This window comes from Bufo gargarizans, chromosome 8 (genome assembly GCF_014858855.1).
Source record: "Bufo gargarizans isolate SCDJY-AF-19 chromosome 8, ASM1485885v1, whole genome shotgun sequence".
In the NCBI taxonomy this organism is placed as follows: Eukaryota; Metazoa; Chordata; class Amphibia; order Anura; family Bufonidae; genus Bufo; species Bufo gargarizans.
In genome coordinates, this window is record NC_058087.1 from 69461126 (window position 1) to 69482410 (window position 21285).

At 42.1% G+C, this 21285-nt stretch overlaps 1 protein-coding gene across 1 annotated transcript in view; it reads left to right on the forward strand.

The window, feature by feature from the left end:
• Nucleotides 1-21285, forward strand: part of LOC122945020 (potassium voltage-gated channel subfamily H member 8-like) — a 687640-nt gene that overhangs the window by 625448 nt on the left and 40907 nt on the right. The window contains exon 13 of the mRNA XM_044303816.1: nt 2273-2610. Coding sequence (XP_044159751.1) covers nt 2273-2610 — 338 coding nt within the window. The remainder of the gene's footprint in view (nt 1-2272; nt 2611-21285) is intronic.

Consider the following 21285-nt stretch of genomic DNA (forward strand, 5'->3'; position numbering starts at 1 on the left):
GTTCCACTAATTTATTGAAGTCTTACTTGTGATATAATTTCTTCATGGTGGCTATATAGAGGTTAAATCTGGTTTTATGGTGATTTTTTGCTATATTCGTTATGTATTACTGTTCATGCGCTGGCTATTTGGAAAGGTCTGATGGTTGCTTCAAAGAACTTGTGCATTTCAAAGTATGAGAATGAACTGCTTGTAATAATATATTGGCTTGCAAGGAAGTAATCATGAGACTGTTATTTGGCATTGCAAGTTTCCTGGAGCCCTGCTGGGCCTGAGCAGGAGTCTGCTGGGAGAGCGCAATCAGCAGCCGTGGCCTCACCAGTTACTTCCCTTTCCCAATCAAGCTGCCGTGTTCTCAGAGTTAGCTCCTTAAACAAAGATATGGATCCACTGCCAGAATGAAGCACAAAGGGCTGGCAGGGATGTAATTGCTTGATATACAATGACTCTGCACAGAAAATTATTAGAGCAGAGCCAACGGGGAGCTATGTTAGGAAGGTAATTGTACAGATACGATTAGTTACTATTTAGAGACGAGTCAACCGATCCACTAAATAAGCACTAATCAATGCAGAGGGGTTATAAAGGCCCAAGGCATTCTCCTTTTGCTTCCTGGTGGTACAGCACATAGATTGGCTCCACTGATTATTGTCACATATGGTGCTGGATGTGTACCACCATGATTGGTTATGCATTACTCAATATTCCTCACAAAGCTTAGCTGGCATCCATCAGTCTATGAAACTTCTTCATCTCAATGTAAAGATGAATTCTCTCCAGAAAGAAAAGTTATCTGGAAACATATTCATCCCACAATTCGGGAGAAAAATAGGCTTATGAGATTCATAGCTTTACTAAATATATGTAGTACCCCTATCCCATTGCAATGACTCCAGATCTACTTACTATTTTAATTTTTTGCTAAACAAGTATTTGATTTCAGTAATAGAAATGTTACTCTTTGAATAATGGAAAGTGCACCAGACAGCGGTGAACACTAACAGATGAGATGATACAGTAGTTTACCTGACTAACACCAGTTGTGATGTCAGAGTAAGTGGCCTGAGTGACACTTGACAGAAGCACAGTTGCGTGATCACAATCGCTTACCTATGTGAAACTGTTTTAATGTCATAAAAGCTTAAAGTGTTTTTCTGAGATCTTTATGCTGAGGATCTATCCTCGGACCCCCTCCGATCAGATACTGATGACCTATCCTGAGGATAGGTCAAAAGTAAAAAAAAACTGATAGAAAGCCACTTGTGATGTCACAGTAGTTACCTGAGTAAAATGGTTGTAATGTCACTGCAGTTACTTGCAGAAATCCCCTTGTGATGTCAGAGCAGCTTACCTGACTGAAACAGTTCTGATCTCGCAGCAGCTTGCCTAACGATACCCACTTGTGATGTCACAGCAGCTTGCCTAACGATACCCACTTGTGATGTCACAGCTGCTTGTCTAACGATACCCACTTGTGATGTCACAGCTGCTTACCTAACGATACCCACTTGTGATGTCACAGCTGCTTGCCTAACGATACCCACTTGTGATGTCACAGCTGCTTACCTGACTGAAACCCATTTATGATTTCATAGATGCTTACCTGACTAAAACCCACTTGTGATGTCACAACAGCTTACTTGACTGAAACAGTTGTGATATCACAGCAGCTTACCTGACTGAAGCCCATTTGTGATGTCACAGAGGATCACCTGACAGAAACCCACTTGTGATGTCACAGCAGCTTGCCTAACTGAAACCTACTTATGATGTCAAAGCCGATTACCTGACTGAAACCCACTTGTGATGTCACAGCAGCTTGCCTAACTGAAACCCATTTATGATGTCACAACCTCTTACCTGACAGAAACAGATGTGATCTCACAGCAGTTAAACTGAAACAGTTGTGATGTCACAGCAACTTTCCTGACTGACATCACAGGTCCTTACCTGACTGAAAGGAATAGAATATAGGGGCACTGCCCTAGTGCATTACCACAAACAGTAATACCTCGCACAATAAGTGACCGACTTTTCAGTAGTGGTTGTGCAATGCCAGGGCCAATGCTGGGTTATGGTAAAGAGACCTCTCCAGAGGTAACCAGGCTGCTGCTCCCTCCAGCTGACTGTCCAAGCTGGAACCGGAAAACATTGAAATCAGGATGCAAGAGAAATAATGAATGATCCTTTCGTGTAAAAATATTAATGTAATAATGAAAGTTGCACCCAAATGTAATACACTTTCTTATACTGTCCAATATCTTTTTATCAGCCTGATCTTGAGAGCAATGGAGGTCTGATTCAGAAGCTTCCATCCATTCTGGAAGATGATGAATTTGAAGATGATGAGAAATGTCCATTGTCGGTTAGCCCACGAGAAGTGAGCCTAGTTGAATCCTCGCTAAAGGTGCCTAAAGCTTATAATTCTCCAATGCTATCTCCTCTGACGCCACGTTCTTTTAAAACACCCACTAAGCGAGTAGACAAGAGTTTCGGAGACATCCTTGGATCAAGTGAAAAGGGCAAATTCCCAGTTGGTGATGGGGGAAGACCTTGTAAACTTCAGCTCCCTGCTTTTAATCTCAATGTTCCTCCTGTGCTGAGTCCCAGGTAAGTGAACTTTATATGCTGTACTGCAAGATGACAAGGCGTGGGTTTGACCCAATAAAACAAATGGAATACCATTAAAATGTAATGTTTTATAATGCCAAATCTCTTGGTAGGTTTAATGCTAAATATGGTAGTACGAATTAAGTGAACAGTCTCAGTGTAAAGCAATTAGAGAACAGTAAAGACTGGAAAGGACATGAAAAGTCCTTGTTTCAGATTTTGCATAAAGACAAATGCGTTTCAAGCTTCCGGTACACCCAGGGGTGGACTTGGAACTTAAAATGACCCTTGGAAAAATATTAAAAGTGGCCCCGTTTTGTAATCGGGTCCTAATTGATGGAAGGTAGGGCCAGCAATACCATATTGTGGCACATTATACCAACAGATAAACAAATTGCAGAAATACAGGCGGCACTCACCACTGAAGGAGAATCTTCTTGATTTGATTACATCAATACAGGTAAAATAGGGCTGGGGCGGATGGCCTTCCACCGACACCACGCTAGATAGCGACAGCTGTTTCGGACGCCTGTGCTTCCTCCGGCTACCAAAGTGATGACATGGATGTGCTCTTATGCTTTGTCAAGTAAGGTGGACATAGCAACCAATAACGCTGAAGCTCAAACAGATAGGCGGACCCATGTCTCACTACAATTAAAATTAATAACCCAAAACATGACCCCTACAAACACTGAGCAATATAACAGACAGTTTAGATAAATACGTTAAGGTCATTTCGTTCATTTAATCCTAATGCTCCTGTAGCGTCTGTGCGGATAATCCACCACGCCTCTTTCTGAAGCAGGAGGCGATGTCTATCACCACCCTGCGTCATTGGAGGGATGGCTTCAACTCCAGCATTTAATATCGCCTCCATGGACCCTGCGTACATGGTCTATGAGGCGGGGGCAACCTTTTCCTGACTTTACCGAGTTTAGGTGCTTTCTAAACCTCTCGTACATAGGCCTAATGGTTTTGCCCACATACAATGCCCCGCATCGGCAATTAACAACATACACCACAAAGATAGTTTTACACGTAATAAACTGGGTTATCCTATGGTTCACACCTCCAATGATGAGCGCTTTCTTTTGATAATTATAACTACAAAAAGAGCAGTCACCACATTTAAAGTTGCCACATGGTTTCCTACCTGTTAACCAATTCTTTGTTCTTTTTTCCTTAAAGAGGCTACTAACCAGCATATCCTTACTGTGTGACTCCTTTTAAATGTGACCACTGGCCTCTTTTCCACAAATTTTGCCAAACTCTGTTCATTTCTAAGTATGTCCCAATTATTTAGAATGACCTTTTTAATCCGGTCCGACATAGGGCTGAATTTGAATGTTAACACAAATCTACCTTCATTTTCTACATCGCGACTTTTTTTTACCATCGCGGTGCAGTAATTCTTCTTGTGTATGTGTGATTGTGCCCTACGGTGAGTGCCGCCTGTATTTCTGCAATTTGTTCATCGAGTATCACTACTGCTATTCAAGGCAGTGCACAACGCACACTGAGTGTTACAGGGTTTGTAGGACTGAGTAACCACATAGGAGTGGTCTAGTAGTGCCGCCCGCTTTTCTATTGTCTTTATTATACCAACAAAGCCAAATACCACAGTCCATCACAAAATACTGCCATCAGCACAAAATACATCCCCAAAAACTTCCACTGGCCGCCGTGAGGAGGGCTTAGGTGGCCCCCCGGGCATCAGCCCACCGGTAAATTGTCCTGTAAGGTCTATGGCCAATCCGCTGCTGCTGCTGAGTACACCTCTGAGTCTCAAGGAGGTTATGTTCACATCATGTTTGTGATGTTGACCTAGTACATACTCTAGGAAGAGCTCCCGCTGTGTGGTGTACAGGCTAAGCAGATCTCTTGGGCTCCTTTTGACCAATAGAGGCCAAAAGAGTGTACTATACACAGAATGCATTATTATACAGAGAAAAAAGGCACTACACTATTCCACATCCAACACAGGCCTTGATCAAATGTATATGTTAGGAGCTTTTCCCAGTGTGTATGCCAGAGACATAAAGTTGATGTGAGCAGAGCCTTATTGACACCACTGCCCACTTGTACATTTTACGACATAAAAAATGTAGGAAAATGGAAGCGCGATATCACAAGTCATTGAGACACCTACAGGTAAAAGAATACAGAAGTTCTGATCAATCTTTCCTGAATTCATTTTATCTAGTCTTCTTGACTCCATTTGGTTAATTTATCTTAAGTCTTATGGATACCAGTTCTTGAAGACTGCATTAAGAGCCACTACAGTATATTTAATTCCTTTTGAAATGTGTTCAGTCACAAGTTATGATATGAATTGAAGTGCATTACCTAGAGGATACTGCCAGGTCGAGGAGCGTTTTATTGTTATCTAAGACAAAGCCGGAAAATCAGCGATGAAAGAAACATGCACGCCGCTGTTTCCTACAAGACTGGCTGAATACAAATCAGAAAGACAAAGCCACTGGTACATTAATCTGTGTAAGGAATAAAGGAAATGAGTGTATTATCCTCACAGCTTGGTACGATACCATAACAAGGTCGTTTCCCGCTTTTATGTGCTACAGGGTATGCAAGTACTGTACACGCAACATTCTCCACAGACATTACATTGGAAGAACGTGCACATTAATATACAAAGTTACTGTGCTGTCAGTATACATTCATTTGTAACCAGAAGGAACATCATTTTACAAGACACATACCCCCTAGTTTAAATAATCATTTCTTAATAACTCTCTTTACTGTCTTGGAATAACTCCACGGAGAGCTATTACTTTCCATTCATGCTGCAGCCTATGTGACATACCTGTACTCTCTCGTACTAGTAGCTACATGCCAGGAGATCTGCTGCTTCGCTGTTTGCACCATATCTTGTGAGAGCTACTATGGGCCAGGTTATTTTAATATTGTTCTTCGTATTGTACTGTGTAATTATTATTTGGGTTCTATATATTTTGGCACTTTATGTATGTGCTATTCAGGCACTACATCTATACAGTACTTGTGGCAGCATTATTTGGGCACAATATGCAATGCATTTTGGGACCCATACAACTGGTAGGGCGGGTTCGCGTTAGCGTAAGAAATTCCGTCATAGTTTTCTGTTATAACAGAGTTATAACGGAATATAACAGAATTTTAGAACGGAATTCTGTTATAACAGAAAACTATGACGGAATTTCTTATGCTAATGTGTCCCAAAAATGTATTGCATATTGTCCCCAAATAATGCAGGCACAAAGTACAGTATACACATAGTGCCTGAATAGCACATACATAAATTGCTAAAATATATGGGCCCCAAGTAATAACGGAACACCATAACGGAATTTCTAGCACTAATGCGAACCCGCCCTAAATGTGTTCCTGAAACTGAGCATCAGATTCCATTAGAGCAGAGTGACGAGCTCAGGAAACTCTGGTTACAACTCCCAGTCACTCCGTATGAAATGGTAGAATAGATACCTGTGAATAAACTGGTTGTCGCTTATACCTGTAATACTTATAGTAAATGTGGAAGCAGTGTGACTGGCTTTGCTGTGGGACTAGTGTGGCGCTGTTGTAAAGGCACTTTACTGTGATTGGCATTGTTAGGCAGACACTGAAAGGGTACATTAAAGGGAAGCTTTCATTACATTTCAACAACCTAAACCACCCTACAACATCATATACAATGGTAATAGGATTCTAAAGAAGTCAATGTCGGAAAAATCTCATGCAAAATAAAAGAAGATATGACGTTGTGAAGTAGCACACGCTACATGTCAAGAGTCATGTGTCATATACCATGCTCTGGCAGGGAGTCTAGCCTTCCTAAAGTGGTGCCATTTGCAGCAAACTGGACCGCAGGGGCAGTATGTGAGTGCACAGTGGGCTGATGGGGGTAGTAGTCGTACTAACAGTTTTGCAGCTCCCTGGGTCGGCGTGCAGTGATGAGGAAGAGAGCACTAAATCCTCCGGGACACTCTCTATTGCAGGGAACACCAGCCAAATGGAAGTTGAAGTGCCCTTGATGGTAGTGGGTATGCTTAGGGTGCTTTGGTGGCTGGGCCCCTGTGTTCGTGACGGCAGCTGTCACAGTGGGGAGTGGGGGAAACCCCCCACCGTGCGGTGTCAAAGGGTAAAAGGAGATCAGCCTGGCCAAAAGGAGTAATAAGGGAGCAGGTCACCTCATACAGCATCCCTAATCCTCTCCCTGACTCCTCACCGTATGAGAGGACCCCGATGGTAGGACGACTCATACTCTGGATTCCTAGAGACCCTAAGTCGCCCTGGTAATCCCTCACCAAGGATCCAGAAAGAGACGACCTGTTCATCCCAGTCATGGAGGAACAGGAGTCTCTATCTGAGGCCAGGCTGCAAGGAGAGGGGAATACATACAGCATAAGGAGATGGCAGGTAAGCAAAACCAATAACGCACTTACCTGCCACAGACACACTGACTGGAACCCGTGCACTAGTGCTGCTGTCCACACCAACATTAAAGGACACAGCACACACCACAAACCCACACAGGAACCCAGAACAACCATAGCTGCAATAAACATGAGACAGGGGAATGTCTAGTAAACATGTTGGACACCAAACACCACCAGACATGTAACACCAAGCTAGACATACAAACACCCTGAGCATAACCCACTCCATACAAATAGGGACAGGAAGGGAAGGAGACACCAGGATAACATTTATGACCACAAGGGTGGCCCTCACTGGACAGATGCAACGCCCTGGACTGGAGCAGAGCTCCAGCACCAACGACAGCTGAAGTACAACTGACTCCAGCCAGGGAGCCACAGGGGATAAAACCCTAGTGACCACACCCAGTCATGGAGTTAACCCTTACAGCACCAGACAGAACAGAGGGAGGCTACAACATAAAGGGGAAGTGCACACACAAGCATACCAAACACGTAACCACTGGACAACAGCATGCGTGGCAACCATGTCACGGCAATCACCCAGAAGGCCGAGACACTGCCACCGCATGCTCTCCCAGCAACACGTTGCCGCAGGCAACCGCAAGTGTGGCAACAGTGTCACAGCGTACACCATAGGCCGTGACACCAGCACTGTTAGGTGCAATTAGGAGATGATGTGGAATAAGGAGACCAAGTCTCTTGACAAAACTCACAGTACTTTACTAAAGCTGATCCAAAGGTCATCAATGTATGCAAAAGTCATTTACAGCAAGGCAGCTTTTACAGTGATTCAGATTAGCTCCCAGAAGTTTTCTATGACAATCAATCTTTCTCCCTTGTTTATCCAGGCTGGAGGGATGTACTATCTCTGCTGTACTTTATAATCATATACTTCTGTATCCTCTCTAGGAGTACTATGTTCTGACAGATGGCCTTTCTGTCCTTGGTTATGGTGGGTAGCTTGTAGCTTAATCTCTCCACCTAATGCAAAGGAGACTAAAGCCTGATAAACGACAGTTACCTTCCTCACTCCCTCTCTGAGTTGCCTGGTTCCTCTGTAATCTTTTCCTTCTATAAGCTGGTACATGGAACTAACTATGGAGTTTGGATAACTCTTGTGGAGACTCGCTCTGGTAGACAGGATTACAACAAGTTCTTTGGCCCAAACAGTTCAGTGTTTTATTCACACTTTAGGCAAGTGACAAAACAAGCAGTCATATTCAAACAAAAATTCACCTTGCAGTGTTGGTGGTAATTCACACAATGCGGCAATTCTGCCTCAAAGAGCCCTTGCTGATAGCAGCACCAACCTGTTTTCACGCCAAACAGGTAGCAAGCCCTCATCCACAAGGCTCCCAGATCCCAACACAGAGACCTGGCTTCTGAGCCCAGCTGCCTATTTAAGGACAGCCAGGTGCTGCCAAAACCCAGACCGGCATTTAAAATCCGGTCCGGTATTTGACCTCACCTGGCTGTACATCAGACCAGCAGCAAATGCTGGGAGGAAAATACCTGTTTTCCCAGATCAAACCTCTCACTGTGTCACACTCTCCAAAATGGCTGCTGAGGTCAGACATCACACACACACTGACCTTCTTCTCTTTCTCCTCTGTACTATGTGCAGGGCGGAGTCAGTCCTGGGAGGCTTGTTAGAAACTCCCCCTCCCTATGCAAACTTTATTGGAACTCCTATACCAGCACAATTTGCATGAAACACAATCACAGTATTAAGCATTGTGTTTCAGGACACTGCACCCCCCCCCCCCCCTGCTTTAATGTAAGTCGTCCTCGACGCACTCTTGCCACGATGATGCATCACCTGAAAAATATAAAAAGAGCATGCATATACACAATACCATTACCCCATTCTTGTGGTTTCTCTTCTTTGGCTATAAGAGAATTGGGTTAGGCATATATATATATCAGGATCATCACAATATAAAATGAGTGACAAGGGCAGTAGTTTCACTTGTAACTGGGGATCTGGGGCACTGACTTGGCACAGCGAACAGTAAAGACTAGGATAGTCCATAATGTGAAAAAAAAAAAGGAAAACTTCTCAGGAGGCTCACAGGGTATGAGTATTTTCCCTGGGCATGAAGTATGATGGTTACAGAACATCACGGAGGGATTTAGTGCGTCAAAGTCCATTTATGGGCACATGACTTGAACTTTGCAAAATAAGGGCAAAGGAGTCTTTAGAGAGTCCTTAGAGCAAGGCAAATAATCAAGGCAATGAGTCTCTTACTCAGGCTCTGTAGCTGTAAATGAAGCAAGAATGCAATCATAGTTGAACTGGAAGGGCTGGAAGTCTCCTCCTCGGCTGCTGCTGCTGCTGGAACTCCCTATAACAGGGAGGCGGCTGATCTTTAGTGGTCCGGTCGGATCTCCGAAGTGGCTGTGACTCTATAGGCCTTGGTTCAAGGTAACTTGGTACATCTTGAGCTTCTGAGGATCCTTCACAAGGTAGTTCTTCTGGCTGAAAAGGGGGCTGTATTAGTCTTGGCGGGGACAACAAAGTTAAGCCATGGTGTAAGGAACCACTGAAGGGGATCTGAGTCTAATAGTAATTTTCCAATAGACTGTGTTGGTAGCTTCTGTTTTTTGTACACCAAAGTGTTCTGACCTGTCTTGGTACATTTCGAGGACAATTCTGGCATCTCGGCGTGGTACTATAATTTGATGCAGCCGATCATTGGTGACGGGATCTAAGGTTCATCTCATTATTAGTTCTTTTTGCATAAACAGTTGCTTTCTGTGTCTCCATAGCTTGAGCAACTCTGGATCTGCATTTTTTCTGCAGATTCTTTCTGGTGTTCTTCCACTAGTGAAGAAATCTTGTAGCTCACCTAATACTCTGCTCTCTGCATGCAACTTGATCCACCTTTCTTTCTCAACTTGGGGTTCTGAAATTTCTCTGCTGTTGGAAGTTGAGGACTTCTTTCCCTTTGTCTTTGATGGTGATAACATCTTGTTGGGCAAAATGTTTGTAGAAAGCAGGCATCTCTACTTCTTCCAAAATGTCTTCCTGTTCAGTAGTGTTGAGCACGAATATTCGTAATACAAATTTTTATTGCGAATATCAGCACTTTGATAATTCACAAATATTTTGAATACAGTGCTATATATTCGTAATGACAAATATTATTATTATTTTTTTTTTTTTAACACAGTACACATCAGGTGATCATCCCTCCCTTCTTCTAACTTGTGGGCCAATGAGAAGGCTTTGTCACAGCTTAGCAACATCCCTAGCAACCAATAGAAAAGTTGCCTAACCCTTCACTATATAAATGAAGACACTCCCCAGCAGCCATTTTGTGGAATTTCATGTGAGAGAGAGAGGAGCTTGAATACTGTGCTGTGCTTTTTCAAATTACATTCCAAATCGCATATAAAGAATCCTACTAGTTAGTGTTAGATAGTAATAGGCAATTGTGTAGCTGAATAGCTGATAGGGTCCAGTGCAGGGTGTAGTGTAGGTTATAGAGATAGTTAGCTGAAATATATAATCCAGATAGTATTGTGGATCCGCAATACACCCGGCCGGCACCCCCATAGAACTGCCTATTTTTGTCCGCAATTGCGGACAAGAATAGGACATGTTTTTTCAGAGCCGCGAACCAGAAGATCAGAGGCGCGCTCTGGAAATGCGTATGTGGACAGCACACTGTGTGCTGTCCACATCCTTTCCTGCCCCATAGAGAATTAATGGGTCCGCACCCGTTCCGCAATTTGCGGAACGAATGCGGACCCATTCTGCGGACATGTGAATGGACCCTTAGTGTAGGTTAGTTAGGGCATATAGTAGCACATAGGGTCCAGTGCAGGGTGTAGTGTAGGTTATAGAGTTAGTTAGCTTAAATATATAATGCATATAGTTAGTGCTAGATAGTGTAGGTTAGTTAGGGAAAAAAAATTGGATTTTAGTCCTAGTGTTTTAGGCTTTAGTTAGTGTTTTGATTTGTGTTTGCATCTTTTGTCAGTGAAAAAATAAAAATAAAATATATATTTTTTTTAGTCCTAGTGTTTTAGCCTTTATTTTTTTGTGATTAGTGTTTGCATCTTTTGTGTGAAAAAAACAAAATACAGTCTTTTAGTCGTTGTGTTTTAGGCTTTAGTTTGTGTAGTGATTTGTGTTTGCGTCTTTTGTCAGTAAAAAAAATTAAATAAAAAAAATAAAATGTACAGTATTTTAGTCCTAGTGTTTTAGGCTTTCTTTTTTTGTGATTACTGTCTGTAACTTTTGTGTGTGGGGAAAAAAACAAAAAAAAAAGTCTTTTAGTCCTAGTGTTTTAGGCTTTAGTTTGTGTAGCGATTTGCGTCTTTTGTCAGTGAAAAAAACAAACAAAAAAAATGCCTTTTAGTCCTAGTGTTTTAGGCTTTATTTTTTTGTGATTAGTGTCAGCATCTTATGTGTGTGAAAAAAACAAAACTAAAAAAAGTATTTTAGTCCTAGTATTTAAGGCTTTAGGCCTCCTGCACACGAACATGTGCGCCCCGTGGTCGTGCTGCGAGCCGTCCGTGGAGCAGCCACAGCGGATCACGAAACCATTTACTTTAATGGGTCCGCAATCCAGGACTTGTTCTATCTTTTTGCGGAACGGAAGTACGGGATGAAACCCCACAGAAGCACTCCGTAGTGCTTCTGTAAGGTTCCGTTCCGTGCTTCAGTTCTGCACCATTCCGCATCTCCGTATTTGCGGACCCATTGAAGTAAATGGGTCCACATCCGTGATGCTAAATGCACACGGAACGGTGACCGTGTATTGCGGATCCGCAAATGCGGTCCGCAATACGGCAATGGGACACCTACAATCGTGTGTAAGAGGCTTTAGTTTGTGTTTTGATTTGTGTTTTTTTTTATGATTGCATTTTTCACATTTTGGGCCAAAAATTATTTATTCAATTAGTCTTTTTAAAAAATATTGAGCTGTTCTGTCACAAAAGGGTTAACTTTTTGTCTAATTGTGTGAATTGTACTTTTTACTTTACTTTTGTGCCAGACAGCTAATAAACCTTGGGGTACAATTATTAAGACCGGCATTTTAGACGCCAGTCTTAATAAACCCCTAAGCTGGCAGTGGTTCCGCCAAAGTTACGAGGAGCCGCCGGCCTCTCCATAACTTCAGAGGATCCTATGCCAGTTCTACTCCTGAAACAGGCAAGAAAATATTAAGTCAGACGGGCCTGCCAGCCCACCCCCTTTCCCTTCCCGGACACACCCACTTTTTTAATACCAGGCATGAGCAGGGAGAAGTTGCAGATTGCAGCACATCTAACCCCTGTGCCGCAATCTGCGTCTGAAATTGGGCCTAATATGGGCATATTTCGACATCATAGATGACTTCTTTTATCTCTAATTTGCCAAAATATCATAAACACTTATTTAAGCCACATTCTTATCAGTAGGGTAAGAACTGAGCTATAATGAGTGTTTATAAGGTCAGAGATCAGAAATAAGAAGCCGTCAGGTGAGCTGGCTGTCAGGGCAAAGAGAAAATTCAGATCCTGCTACTAGAGCATCTCAGCCACATGCAGAGAAAAGGGCTCCATATTTTTAATAAAGACCAATTTCAAAAATGCTCAAAATAAGTACAATAATAAAATAAAAAATTCCCCAAAGGTGTACATAGCCTTTAAACGCCTCCTCCTGCAGTCTGCGATTCAGACTTAAATCTAAGGCAGCGCAGAGCTTATGCAGATATCAGTCATTATTTACGCCAGTTTTTGGAGTACATAACGATAAATGTGTCAGGGCTGATTGCGCCGGCCAGCATCCTGCTATCCCCATGCCATCTTATCAGAAACAAAAATTCCACGTGACCAAAAAAATGGGTTTTGCAACTTTTTAATGCCAAAAAACTGGTGTGGGGTAAATGATAAACTGGCTTCAAAGTGTACTTGTTAATGGTGACTGGAAAGCTCTGAATAGTAAAGCATAATTTTATGAGTTAGACCAGTTTCAGACGAGTGTGTTCAGTGAGTGAAACACGCTCTGTGTGGGAGCCTGAATTTCTGTAGTGGACTCTGCTCCTATGACTGGACTGCACAGCGTTATAATGATTTATAATGCTGTGTGTCTCTGCCTAACCTCAACTGTAATGATTTGTATTGACATAGCGCCATCTGAAACAGGCCTTAAAGGGGCATTCCTGTTGTAGCAGGTTATCCCCTATCTACAGGATCGGATGCTTATATTGGTGGGGCTCCTATCACTGGGACCCCTCCCAACCCTCAATCATGAAAATTGGGACCCCTTACCCGACAGGGTCCACTGAAATGAAAGTCCTGACAGGTCGAACATGCACGCTGCCGCTCCTGCCACTCCATTCATAAAAATCTCCTGTGAGATGACATAAATAGTGGACATCTACGAAGAGGCTCAAGTTGTACACTCTCAGACACAAAATATGCATCATGAGCGTTTCATCTCTGGGGCAGTAAAATCACATACATAAAACCGTCACTCCGCATACAAACAAGCTGCAGCTATTGATACAAGCTTACCCGGATAAGTCACTTATCCATCCCGAGCCCTTGGACCTTGCGCCTTGTTCTCTTCTTAATTACTCCACTTGGATGCTACTCACGGCCCTGAGAACATAAACAAGAAAGCTTAGATTGAACAGGGGAAGCATAGGTCCTCACTCACACCTCTGGCAATGCTGAAGCACTGAAATCTTCTCGCTCGCTTATTGATCCTCTGCAGAATAGGACAGCAGCTATACTCTTAATGTTTTATGGTGTTTGCTAACCTTACAAAAATTCAGTTTTGTTCTATTTAAAAAAAAAGGAATTCCCAATTCTAAATACTGTATGTCTACGGATCAGAATCAAATATATAGAAAAAAACATACAGCGCCTAATGTGCGGTATAGTGGAAAGGTGTTCAGATATAGTCAAATATATGCGCTTACCGGATACTGTTGAGAGCAGTCACAACAGCTATGAAGGCTTCGCTGGTCTTTGACCCTTACCAGTGGAGAGTGATGCTGTGCTGCTGCCCTGGTTCCTTCCTGGCTCGGATGGACGAGTGTCAGGATCGTTTTGTATATAATGTGAAGAAAAAAGGTGAAACTAACTTCTAGGCGCTGCCAGCAATATAGATGAGTAGGCAATGGTCTTAAGAGATTCTTCTTTATTTTTTTAATAAATCAGAATCAAGAAATGTCATTATTATGCATAATTACTGATTGCGGAAGACAGAGGCCCATAAGAATTAGAATAGAGGAGAGTTATGGATATAGTTCATCTAAGCAGGGCCTGACAGAAGGTTCTGAATAATTGAGGAAATAATAGAGAAAAGGCCTACAGCAACCAGATAGCCTTGGATCCTACCGGCAGCTGCCAGGATCAGCATGCACTCTGTGCAGTCCGGCATCGTCCATAAGGAGGAAGCTGCGCGACTAAGCAAACATGAATATTTATGGTTGTTTTTGTATGTTCCTTCCAATTTCCATGGCCTCTGACCTATAAAGTGCTCAGACATTGCAGAAGGACCTTGAAAAGTGCACACTGTGACATGAAATCAGAAGGCCTGGTTAATTAGGATTTAAATTGAGTTTGAATGTATAACTTCAGGGTATTAAGCAACATGCCTGTGCTGTACTTTACAACTGAAGTACATATATTTTATATTTCATAAGACTGTTTGCCTATGAGGCCAGATCTGAAGGTCTGCTAACATAAAGCACCCTGCATCTACATGATGCAGCTAATATCATTTCATTTATCAAGACTACAAAGCAGAAACATACAAGTCATAGCTGCCAGCATTTTTTAGTGGGACCCAAGCCAATCATGTGTACTGCTTCAGTGTGCCATCACTATATACAGCAGTGGTGTCGTTTTAGGATGGTTTCCCCCATAGGCTTTTTAGAGAAATGCAGCATTTTTTAAGCAGAAAAATGCAGTGGCCAGATGTTAGCTGTAAGTCAATCGAAGATTACGAAATGCACTAAGACCGGTGTGTTATTATGGGTGGTTTTCCTTACTTTTGTTGCATTTTTGGGGTATATGTCACTTTTCTAAATCAGTGGTCAGTATGCTGCTTTTTTCCTACTCTATAGTGAAAAAAAACTCCTGCAAAAATGCATGGCAAAAATGTGTGACCAAAAGAAGCCACAAAAAAATGAATTTCATGGTGTTAATTTACCTGCTGTAAAGTATACAAATAAAAACCTATGTGAAGGACACCCAGGGCCAGCTCTTAAGGAAGGGACATTGCAGGGTGAGGGTTTAACCACCTAGAGGTGGGGCCACTCTTTTTGGGGTGAATGCTGTGCCTATAGGCAGGGGCAGTGCAGGGACACTGGAGGGACAGGGGCTGGTGTTCCTGGCTACATGATATCATCATCATCAGCCACAACCAAGGTATAATCTTTTACATCATCATCTGACCCCACCGGTTTAACAAACTGTAAGGGTAGCTTCACACTAGTGTTGTGAGAACCGGCAGGCTGTTGGCTGGTCTCTCTAGATCCGGCATTTCCGGCTGGCCCCATTAAACTATAACTGGCGGAAATCCGGCAGCAACCTAGCAAATATGCCGAGATTTGGCTGGGTGAAAAATTCTGCCGGATCTCGAAACTCTAGTGAGAATCTAGCCTTAGTAAGATGGACCAAGGATGTAGTGACACTTTGGTCCCGTCTGTGAGAAATTAGTGATACACTTGCAGTATCTACAAAGGTATTTAGACTGATATGTGATCAGGAGTATGGGTTTTTACCTATGCCTTTTTTATTTGGGGGATTTAGGTTTATTTTATTAGTAAAAGTTATATTTTATGAGAGGGTTCTCTACATACGCTGATAATGTTAAATTACCCTTGACTCAATTTGGTATTCGAGGACATTTATAAGTAAAGGAAGCCATGAGCTGCTTTCACACTGCTGTGTATAGTTCATGATACATATACAGTTTACCCATGGTTGGGGTAGAACTTAAAGTGTACCTGAGTTTTCAAAAAACAAGTTTGCATAAAGGCTGTACTTCTTTGTACAATCATAACTGCGAAGGGATGGTGTTTTTGGGCTTCCCTAAAGTCTTTTTAAGCCATGTTATTCCTTGTTTCAGCTGCACAGCAAGATGCATTTCGCTCAGAAGCAGGGGGCATCTACCTTCTGTGAAACCTACATGCACTATTCTGCTGTGACGTCCTTTCCCTTACTTTCCACTATGTTTGTTTTAATCTCCGGAGCGCACAGACAGATAAGGAGGGGGAAATACATTTACAGACACATTGAACACTCCTATGATCTTGAAAAGCTGGGTAGAGGCAATTATTTTATCAGGCTCAGGATCTCTTCTAGCTCTGACACACCCCATTTTCCTGTAAGCCATTTTCTTAGTCTCTGTTATTAGGGATGGATCTTGCCTCACAACAGGTGGTGGACTCCAAGATAGGTGGAAGTGAGATCCTTAGTGGCCATGACAGCTTTTTTCAGGTGGATGCAGGCAGATTTTATAACTGAAGTGATTTTAAAATTTGTTAGTTACACCATTCTCTATTAAATGAAATGAAATTATGTGAAAGCACTGTGACTCTTTATAGGAACATAGATTACCATGATTTAGTGAGTTTGGCAGAGGTGAGCCACTGTAGGTCAGGGAAATGTGGCCATGACACACAGGATAAAAGATTTGAATGAACAACTTCCCCTATCTTTCCTCTGACCACGGCATCTGAGGGGTTAAATGTCTGCATTCAGCAGTATCGTCTATTGCAGACATTAGCCCCTGGTCTCTGCTAGCAGAAACACGGTGGCTATGGGCCTTGTTTCAGGGCCTCTATGGTAACTGGTGAATAAAATATGTGCTATCATGTTCTACCATTGATTAAGCAATTAGGTATTATAATATTTTTAAACATATATAACATTTAAAAAAGCTTTCTATTTTATTATCTTTATCAAAAAGTCATTCTATGGATGACCAGAATTGATAACCTAAATCAAGAAATATATATGCAAATAAATTGCTCTCCATTGCATGCAGCTTTTTGCTCTGTATAGAAGCAGCCACCTGTCATTGAGCATACTGTAATACATGTTCCACCCAGGGGCGTAACTACCATAGTGGCAGACCAGGCGACTGCTATGGGGCCCAGGGCAATAGGGGGCCCAGTTTTAGTTGGGATTATCCCCTCTTCTATTGGAGGTGAAAACTTGGGCAGGACTCTACCCTCTAAAGGAACAACTTTTAGCAAATGAAGCAGTGGAACAATGGCCCAAGAGCCATTGAAAAGGGGTTAGGCAGAAATCCTTCTGTCCTGTGTGGGAGGCCTGGGTTGATCCTTGCTATGGGACCCTTCCTTCTCTATGTACGCCACTAGTTCCACCTTAGATATGAAGTCGTGTTTTTCATACAACACAAAGAAAACAGAGTGAGGGACACATACCATCATTATCTAAATAATATTATATTTGAAAGATTAAACATATGAATTAGCTAAACCAGAAAGACTTTGAGCATATTTCTTTATTATAAATCTAGGGTAAAATGAACAAGGAATTTTAGAAGGAGCCTCAGGAAGCTGTCTTACACTTAGGCCTTTTTCTATGCCTGAAAAATTTTAAGTGAAATGGGCCTGCCAGCCCACCCCCTTTCCCGCCCACACCATGCCCACTTTTTTAGACCTGGCATGAGCGGTGAGAAGTCACAGATTCCAGTGCAACTGCAACGAGCCGCCCCCCAGGGCTGATCGTGTCCCAGGTTTATAGGAATGCTGAGTGGTATGGTGTGGCCTGAATAGTCTCTGTGTGTCTCGGTGCTCCTACCTGGATAGCGTTGCTCCCCAGGGCTTGGCTCCGACGCAATAAAGGGGATGAGTAATGGTGGAGGTGGAAACTAAATCGAGTCCAGACTTTTTTGTAAAGTTGAACAGCTTTACTTGAGTAAACTTGCATCCAGACAATATGCAGGCTTTCTCTTGGTTCCAGCAGGCTTTGGCATAAACTGGCAGGCAAACTTGAGTACTCTGCTTTATTTCTCTCTCTGCTGTGCTAAACTCGGCTTTAGTCTGGTCGCTGGACTTTAGGGCTGTTCTGGTACCTCTGGAGTGAGTGCCTTTGGCTGGTGACCCCATCTCAATATTCTGTCTGAAAATCTGCAAAGAGTCATGCTGCTCTATGAGCTCCTTCTTTCTGGAGAGACTCCTGGTGCAGAAGGGAGGCCTTTCCCTTCGCTGCTACATCTTGTCACGTCTTTTCAGCTCCACTGTCTGTGGGAATGGTAATATCACTCTGGGGTATTACACAACTAGCTGTTGCGCTGCAACCTGCGCCTGATAAATGACTCCTTTAATCTATTAACCAAAACAAGTAGTGGCTACAAAGAGTAGCTCAGGGGGACCTTTCTTGTCTATTAATCCCATTGAGAATTGTGTAATGCTTCATTTTCCCTGTGGTGGTGGTCCTGATTGGTTCTCCAGCAGCAGAACACTCTATGGTGAGCTTACCATCAGAACTTTCCTAAAAAATTTAATTGGTCAAAGTGGACCACCCTTTTGAAGAGGAGAGCTGAGAAAATGTAGAAAACAGATCATGATAATGTACAAAAAAGACATAAAGGACAATGGATCATGGATACAGTACTTGTGTTAGGAACATTTCAACCTTGAACTGTTTGACAGTAGTCAAGAAGTCCTTCACAAAAATCCTTCCTAGAAATGTCAGGTTGTACTGGGTGTAGGAAAGCCGAAACTGAAGCCGTAACTTACTTCTGATCTTGTGTCACTACTTCATTACCAGCAAAGTACTTGACACTTGAAGTGTTCTTCACAATGTAATGACACACGGTTATCTGCCATCCAAGATGTAGTCATTAATTAGAGACTTTAAATAGGCACTTTAACCTCACACATTCATTTGTATTCGTATCTAGATTAATTTAATTAACAACCTTGGAACTTCTATTTCTAATACCCTCTACAAGTTATACCTAGGGGGTTTGGCATCTATATGAGTATTCTTTCCTTCCAACTGGATCTTCATGAGTGCACCATATAGAAAGGAGATGATGGACTTATGTTCCTACTTCATGAGGCATGGCCAATAATGATGCAAATGTACATTTAAAATTATGACGGAGATTTATCAAAACTAATGTAAAGGAAAACTGGCTTAGTTGCTTGTAGCAACCAATCAGACTGCAGCATTCATTTTTCAAATTGCCATTGGAAAATGCATGGTGGAATCTGATTGGTTGCTACTGGCAACTAAGCCACTTTTCCTTTACATTAGTTTTGATATATCCATATGTGAATGGAAAACACTTAAATAATAGTAGACATGCTTTACCCTCATCAACTGAACATGTGATAGTCTCATCTTAGTAAAATGTATACTGATATCCGGGCCCGGTCGAGGTATAGGCACAGTAGGTGTCCACCTATGGCACCATTAAAGGGCTTGTGCCACCATAAAATGTAAATTTATTGTAATTCATTATTACTTTTGTAATTTACTGTTACAAAAATGCTCCATTTGGGAGATGCACTCTTTTCATCATTATTATGGTACGTCCCTGGTGTTTAATCTGGTGTTTAATTATAATGTGCATGTCCACCTACTGAAATGGTTGCACATGCTCAGATCAGTCATACATAAGGACTGAGTACAGTCCGAAACGTGTTGACTGGTGTGGGGAGATGTCCTGCTGCGTGCCATTTTGGACTTTTAAAAAAAAAGATATTTTAAATAAAAAATGTATGGTTTCCAAGACCCGAGTGCTTGACCCGCAACTTTGTTTCTACAATGTGGATTTTCTTCTCCTAATGATCTGTGACCAAGGACTGGCAAAGGCGGTGAGGTGATTGCATTTATTTTTTTGTGCACATGCTTAGATACATTCTTTAATTGCCACCAGTCATATCTACTGTTAGAAGCTGTGAAAGTTACAGGGAGAGATCTGCAGTAGAAAGGACACACCACCTGAGCTTCCAGCCAGAAGAGAACCTAGCAGTGAAATTGGAGCAATGAAAGTGGGAATTTCTTGATTCCTGTGAGGTACTGGGCTGGTTCTAGCTTTGTTAGAAAAAGATTTTCATGTCCATATGATGTCTGATGTTTATTCTTTCATCAATCATGGCGTAACTCCTTTAGTTGTGGATAAAAAGATAAAGGTGCCTTAGAATTTCCAATGTCTAACCAGTTGGGTGTTTTGTCCCCGCTGTGGATAATGCAGAATGTGCTAGGGTATTAATAGTTAATAAGGACACTAGGGATGGGTGTGGAATGGGAGGCAGAGGGCAAGTAAATAAATGGTTGTCTGACATCTGTCACATTCTGGAAACCTCTGCCTTTGGAACCAAGAGAGCTTGTCCCACCATTAATGACGATTAGATTGCCCATACAAGGTAGGCCTTGCCACAGGATCTGCATGCGGATTACCGTACTGGACCATACTTGCCAGGATGCACTCGTACTTGCTATTGTTTACAAAATTCAAGTGGAGGTGTGACCTGGCTATTAGTGGTAATTTGCATTCGGAGCCCATAGCTGGATGCACTATGTACCGCCACCCTTAAAGGGGTTGTCTCACTTCAGCAAATGGCATTGATTATGTAGAGGAAGTTACTACAAGCAACTTACTAATATATTGTTATCCATATTGCTTCCTTTGCTGCCTGGATTTATTTTTCTATCACATTAAACACTTCTCGTTTCCATGGTTACGACCACCCTGCAATCCATTATTGGTGGCAGTGTTTGCACACTATAGGAAAAAGTGCCAGCCCTTGTGCGCTCTTATGGTCCCAGCCTCCAGAGAGGCCAGTGCTTTTTTATATAATGTGTAAGCATGACCACCACTGCTGGATTGCAGGGTGGTCATAACCATGGAAACAAGACGTAAAGAACGAAATGGAAAAATGGATCAAGCCAGCAAAGGAAGCAATATGGACAATCAGAATACATTAGTACATTAGTAAGTGCCTTGTATTAACTATCTCTACATGGAAAATACCATTTGCTGAAGTGAGACAACCCCTTTGTGTTTGTCAAAAGTTATTACTGATGACTGCGTATAAATATCTTGTCTTAGGAAATTATATAATGATATTATAATGTTTTATATACCTATTCAGGTAAAATACAATTGAGTTTTCCTTACCCAAGTATCCTTATATTTCTGATGATCGACTACCATTACTTCGAAAGCAAATATAAAGGGTTCTCTAAGATAATAAAAATCTTGGACAACCCCTACAATATTTAAAAAAATACATTATAT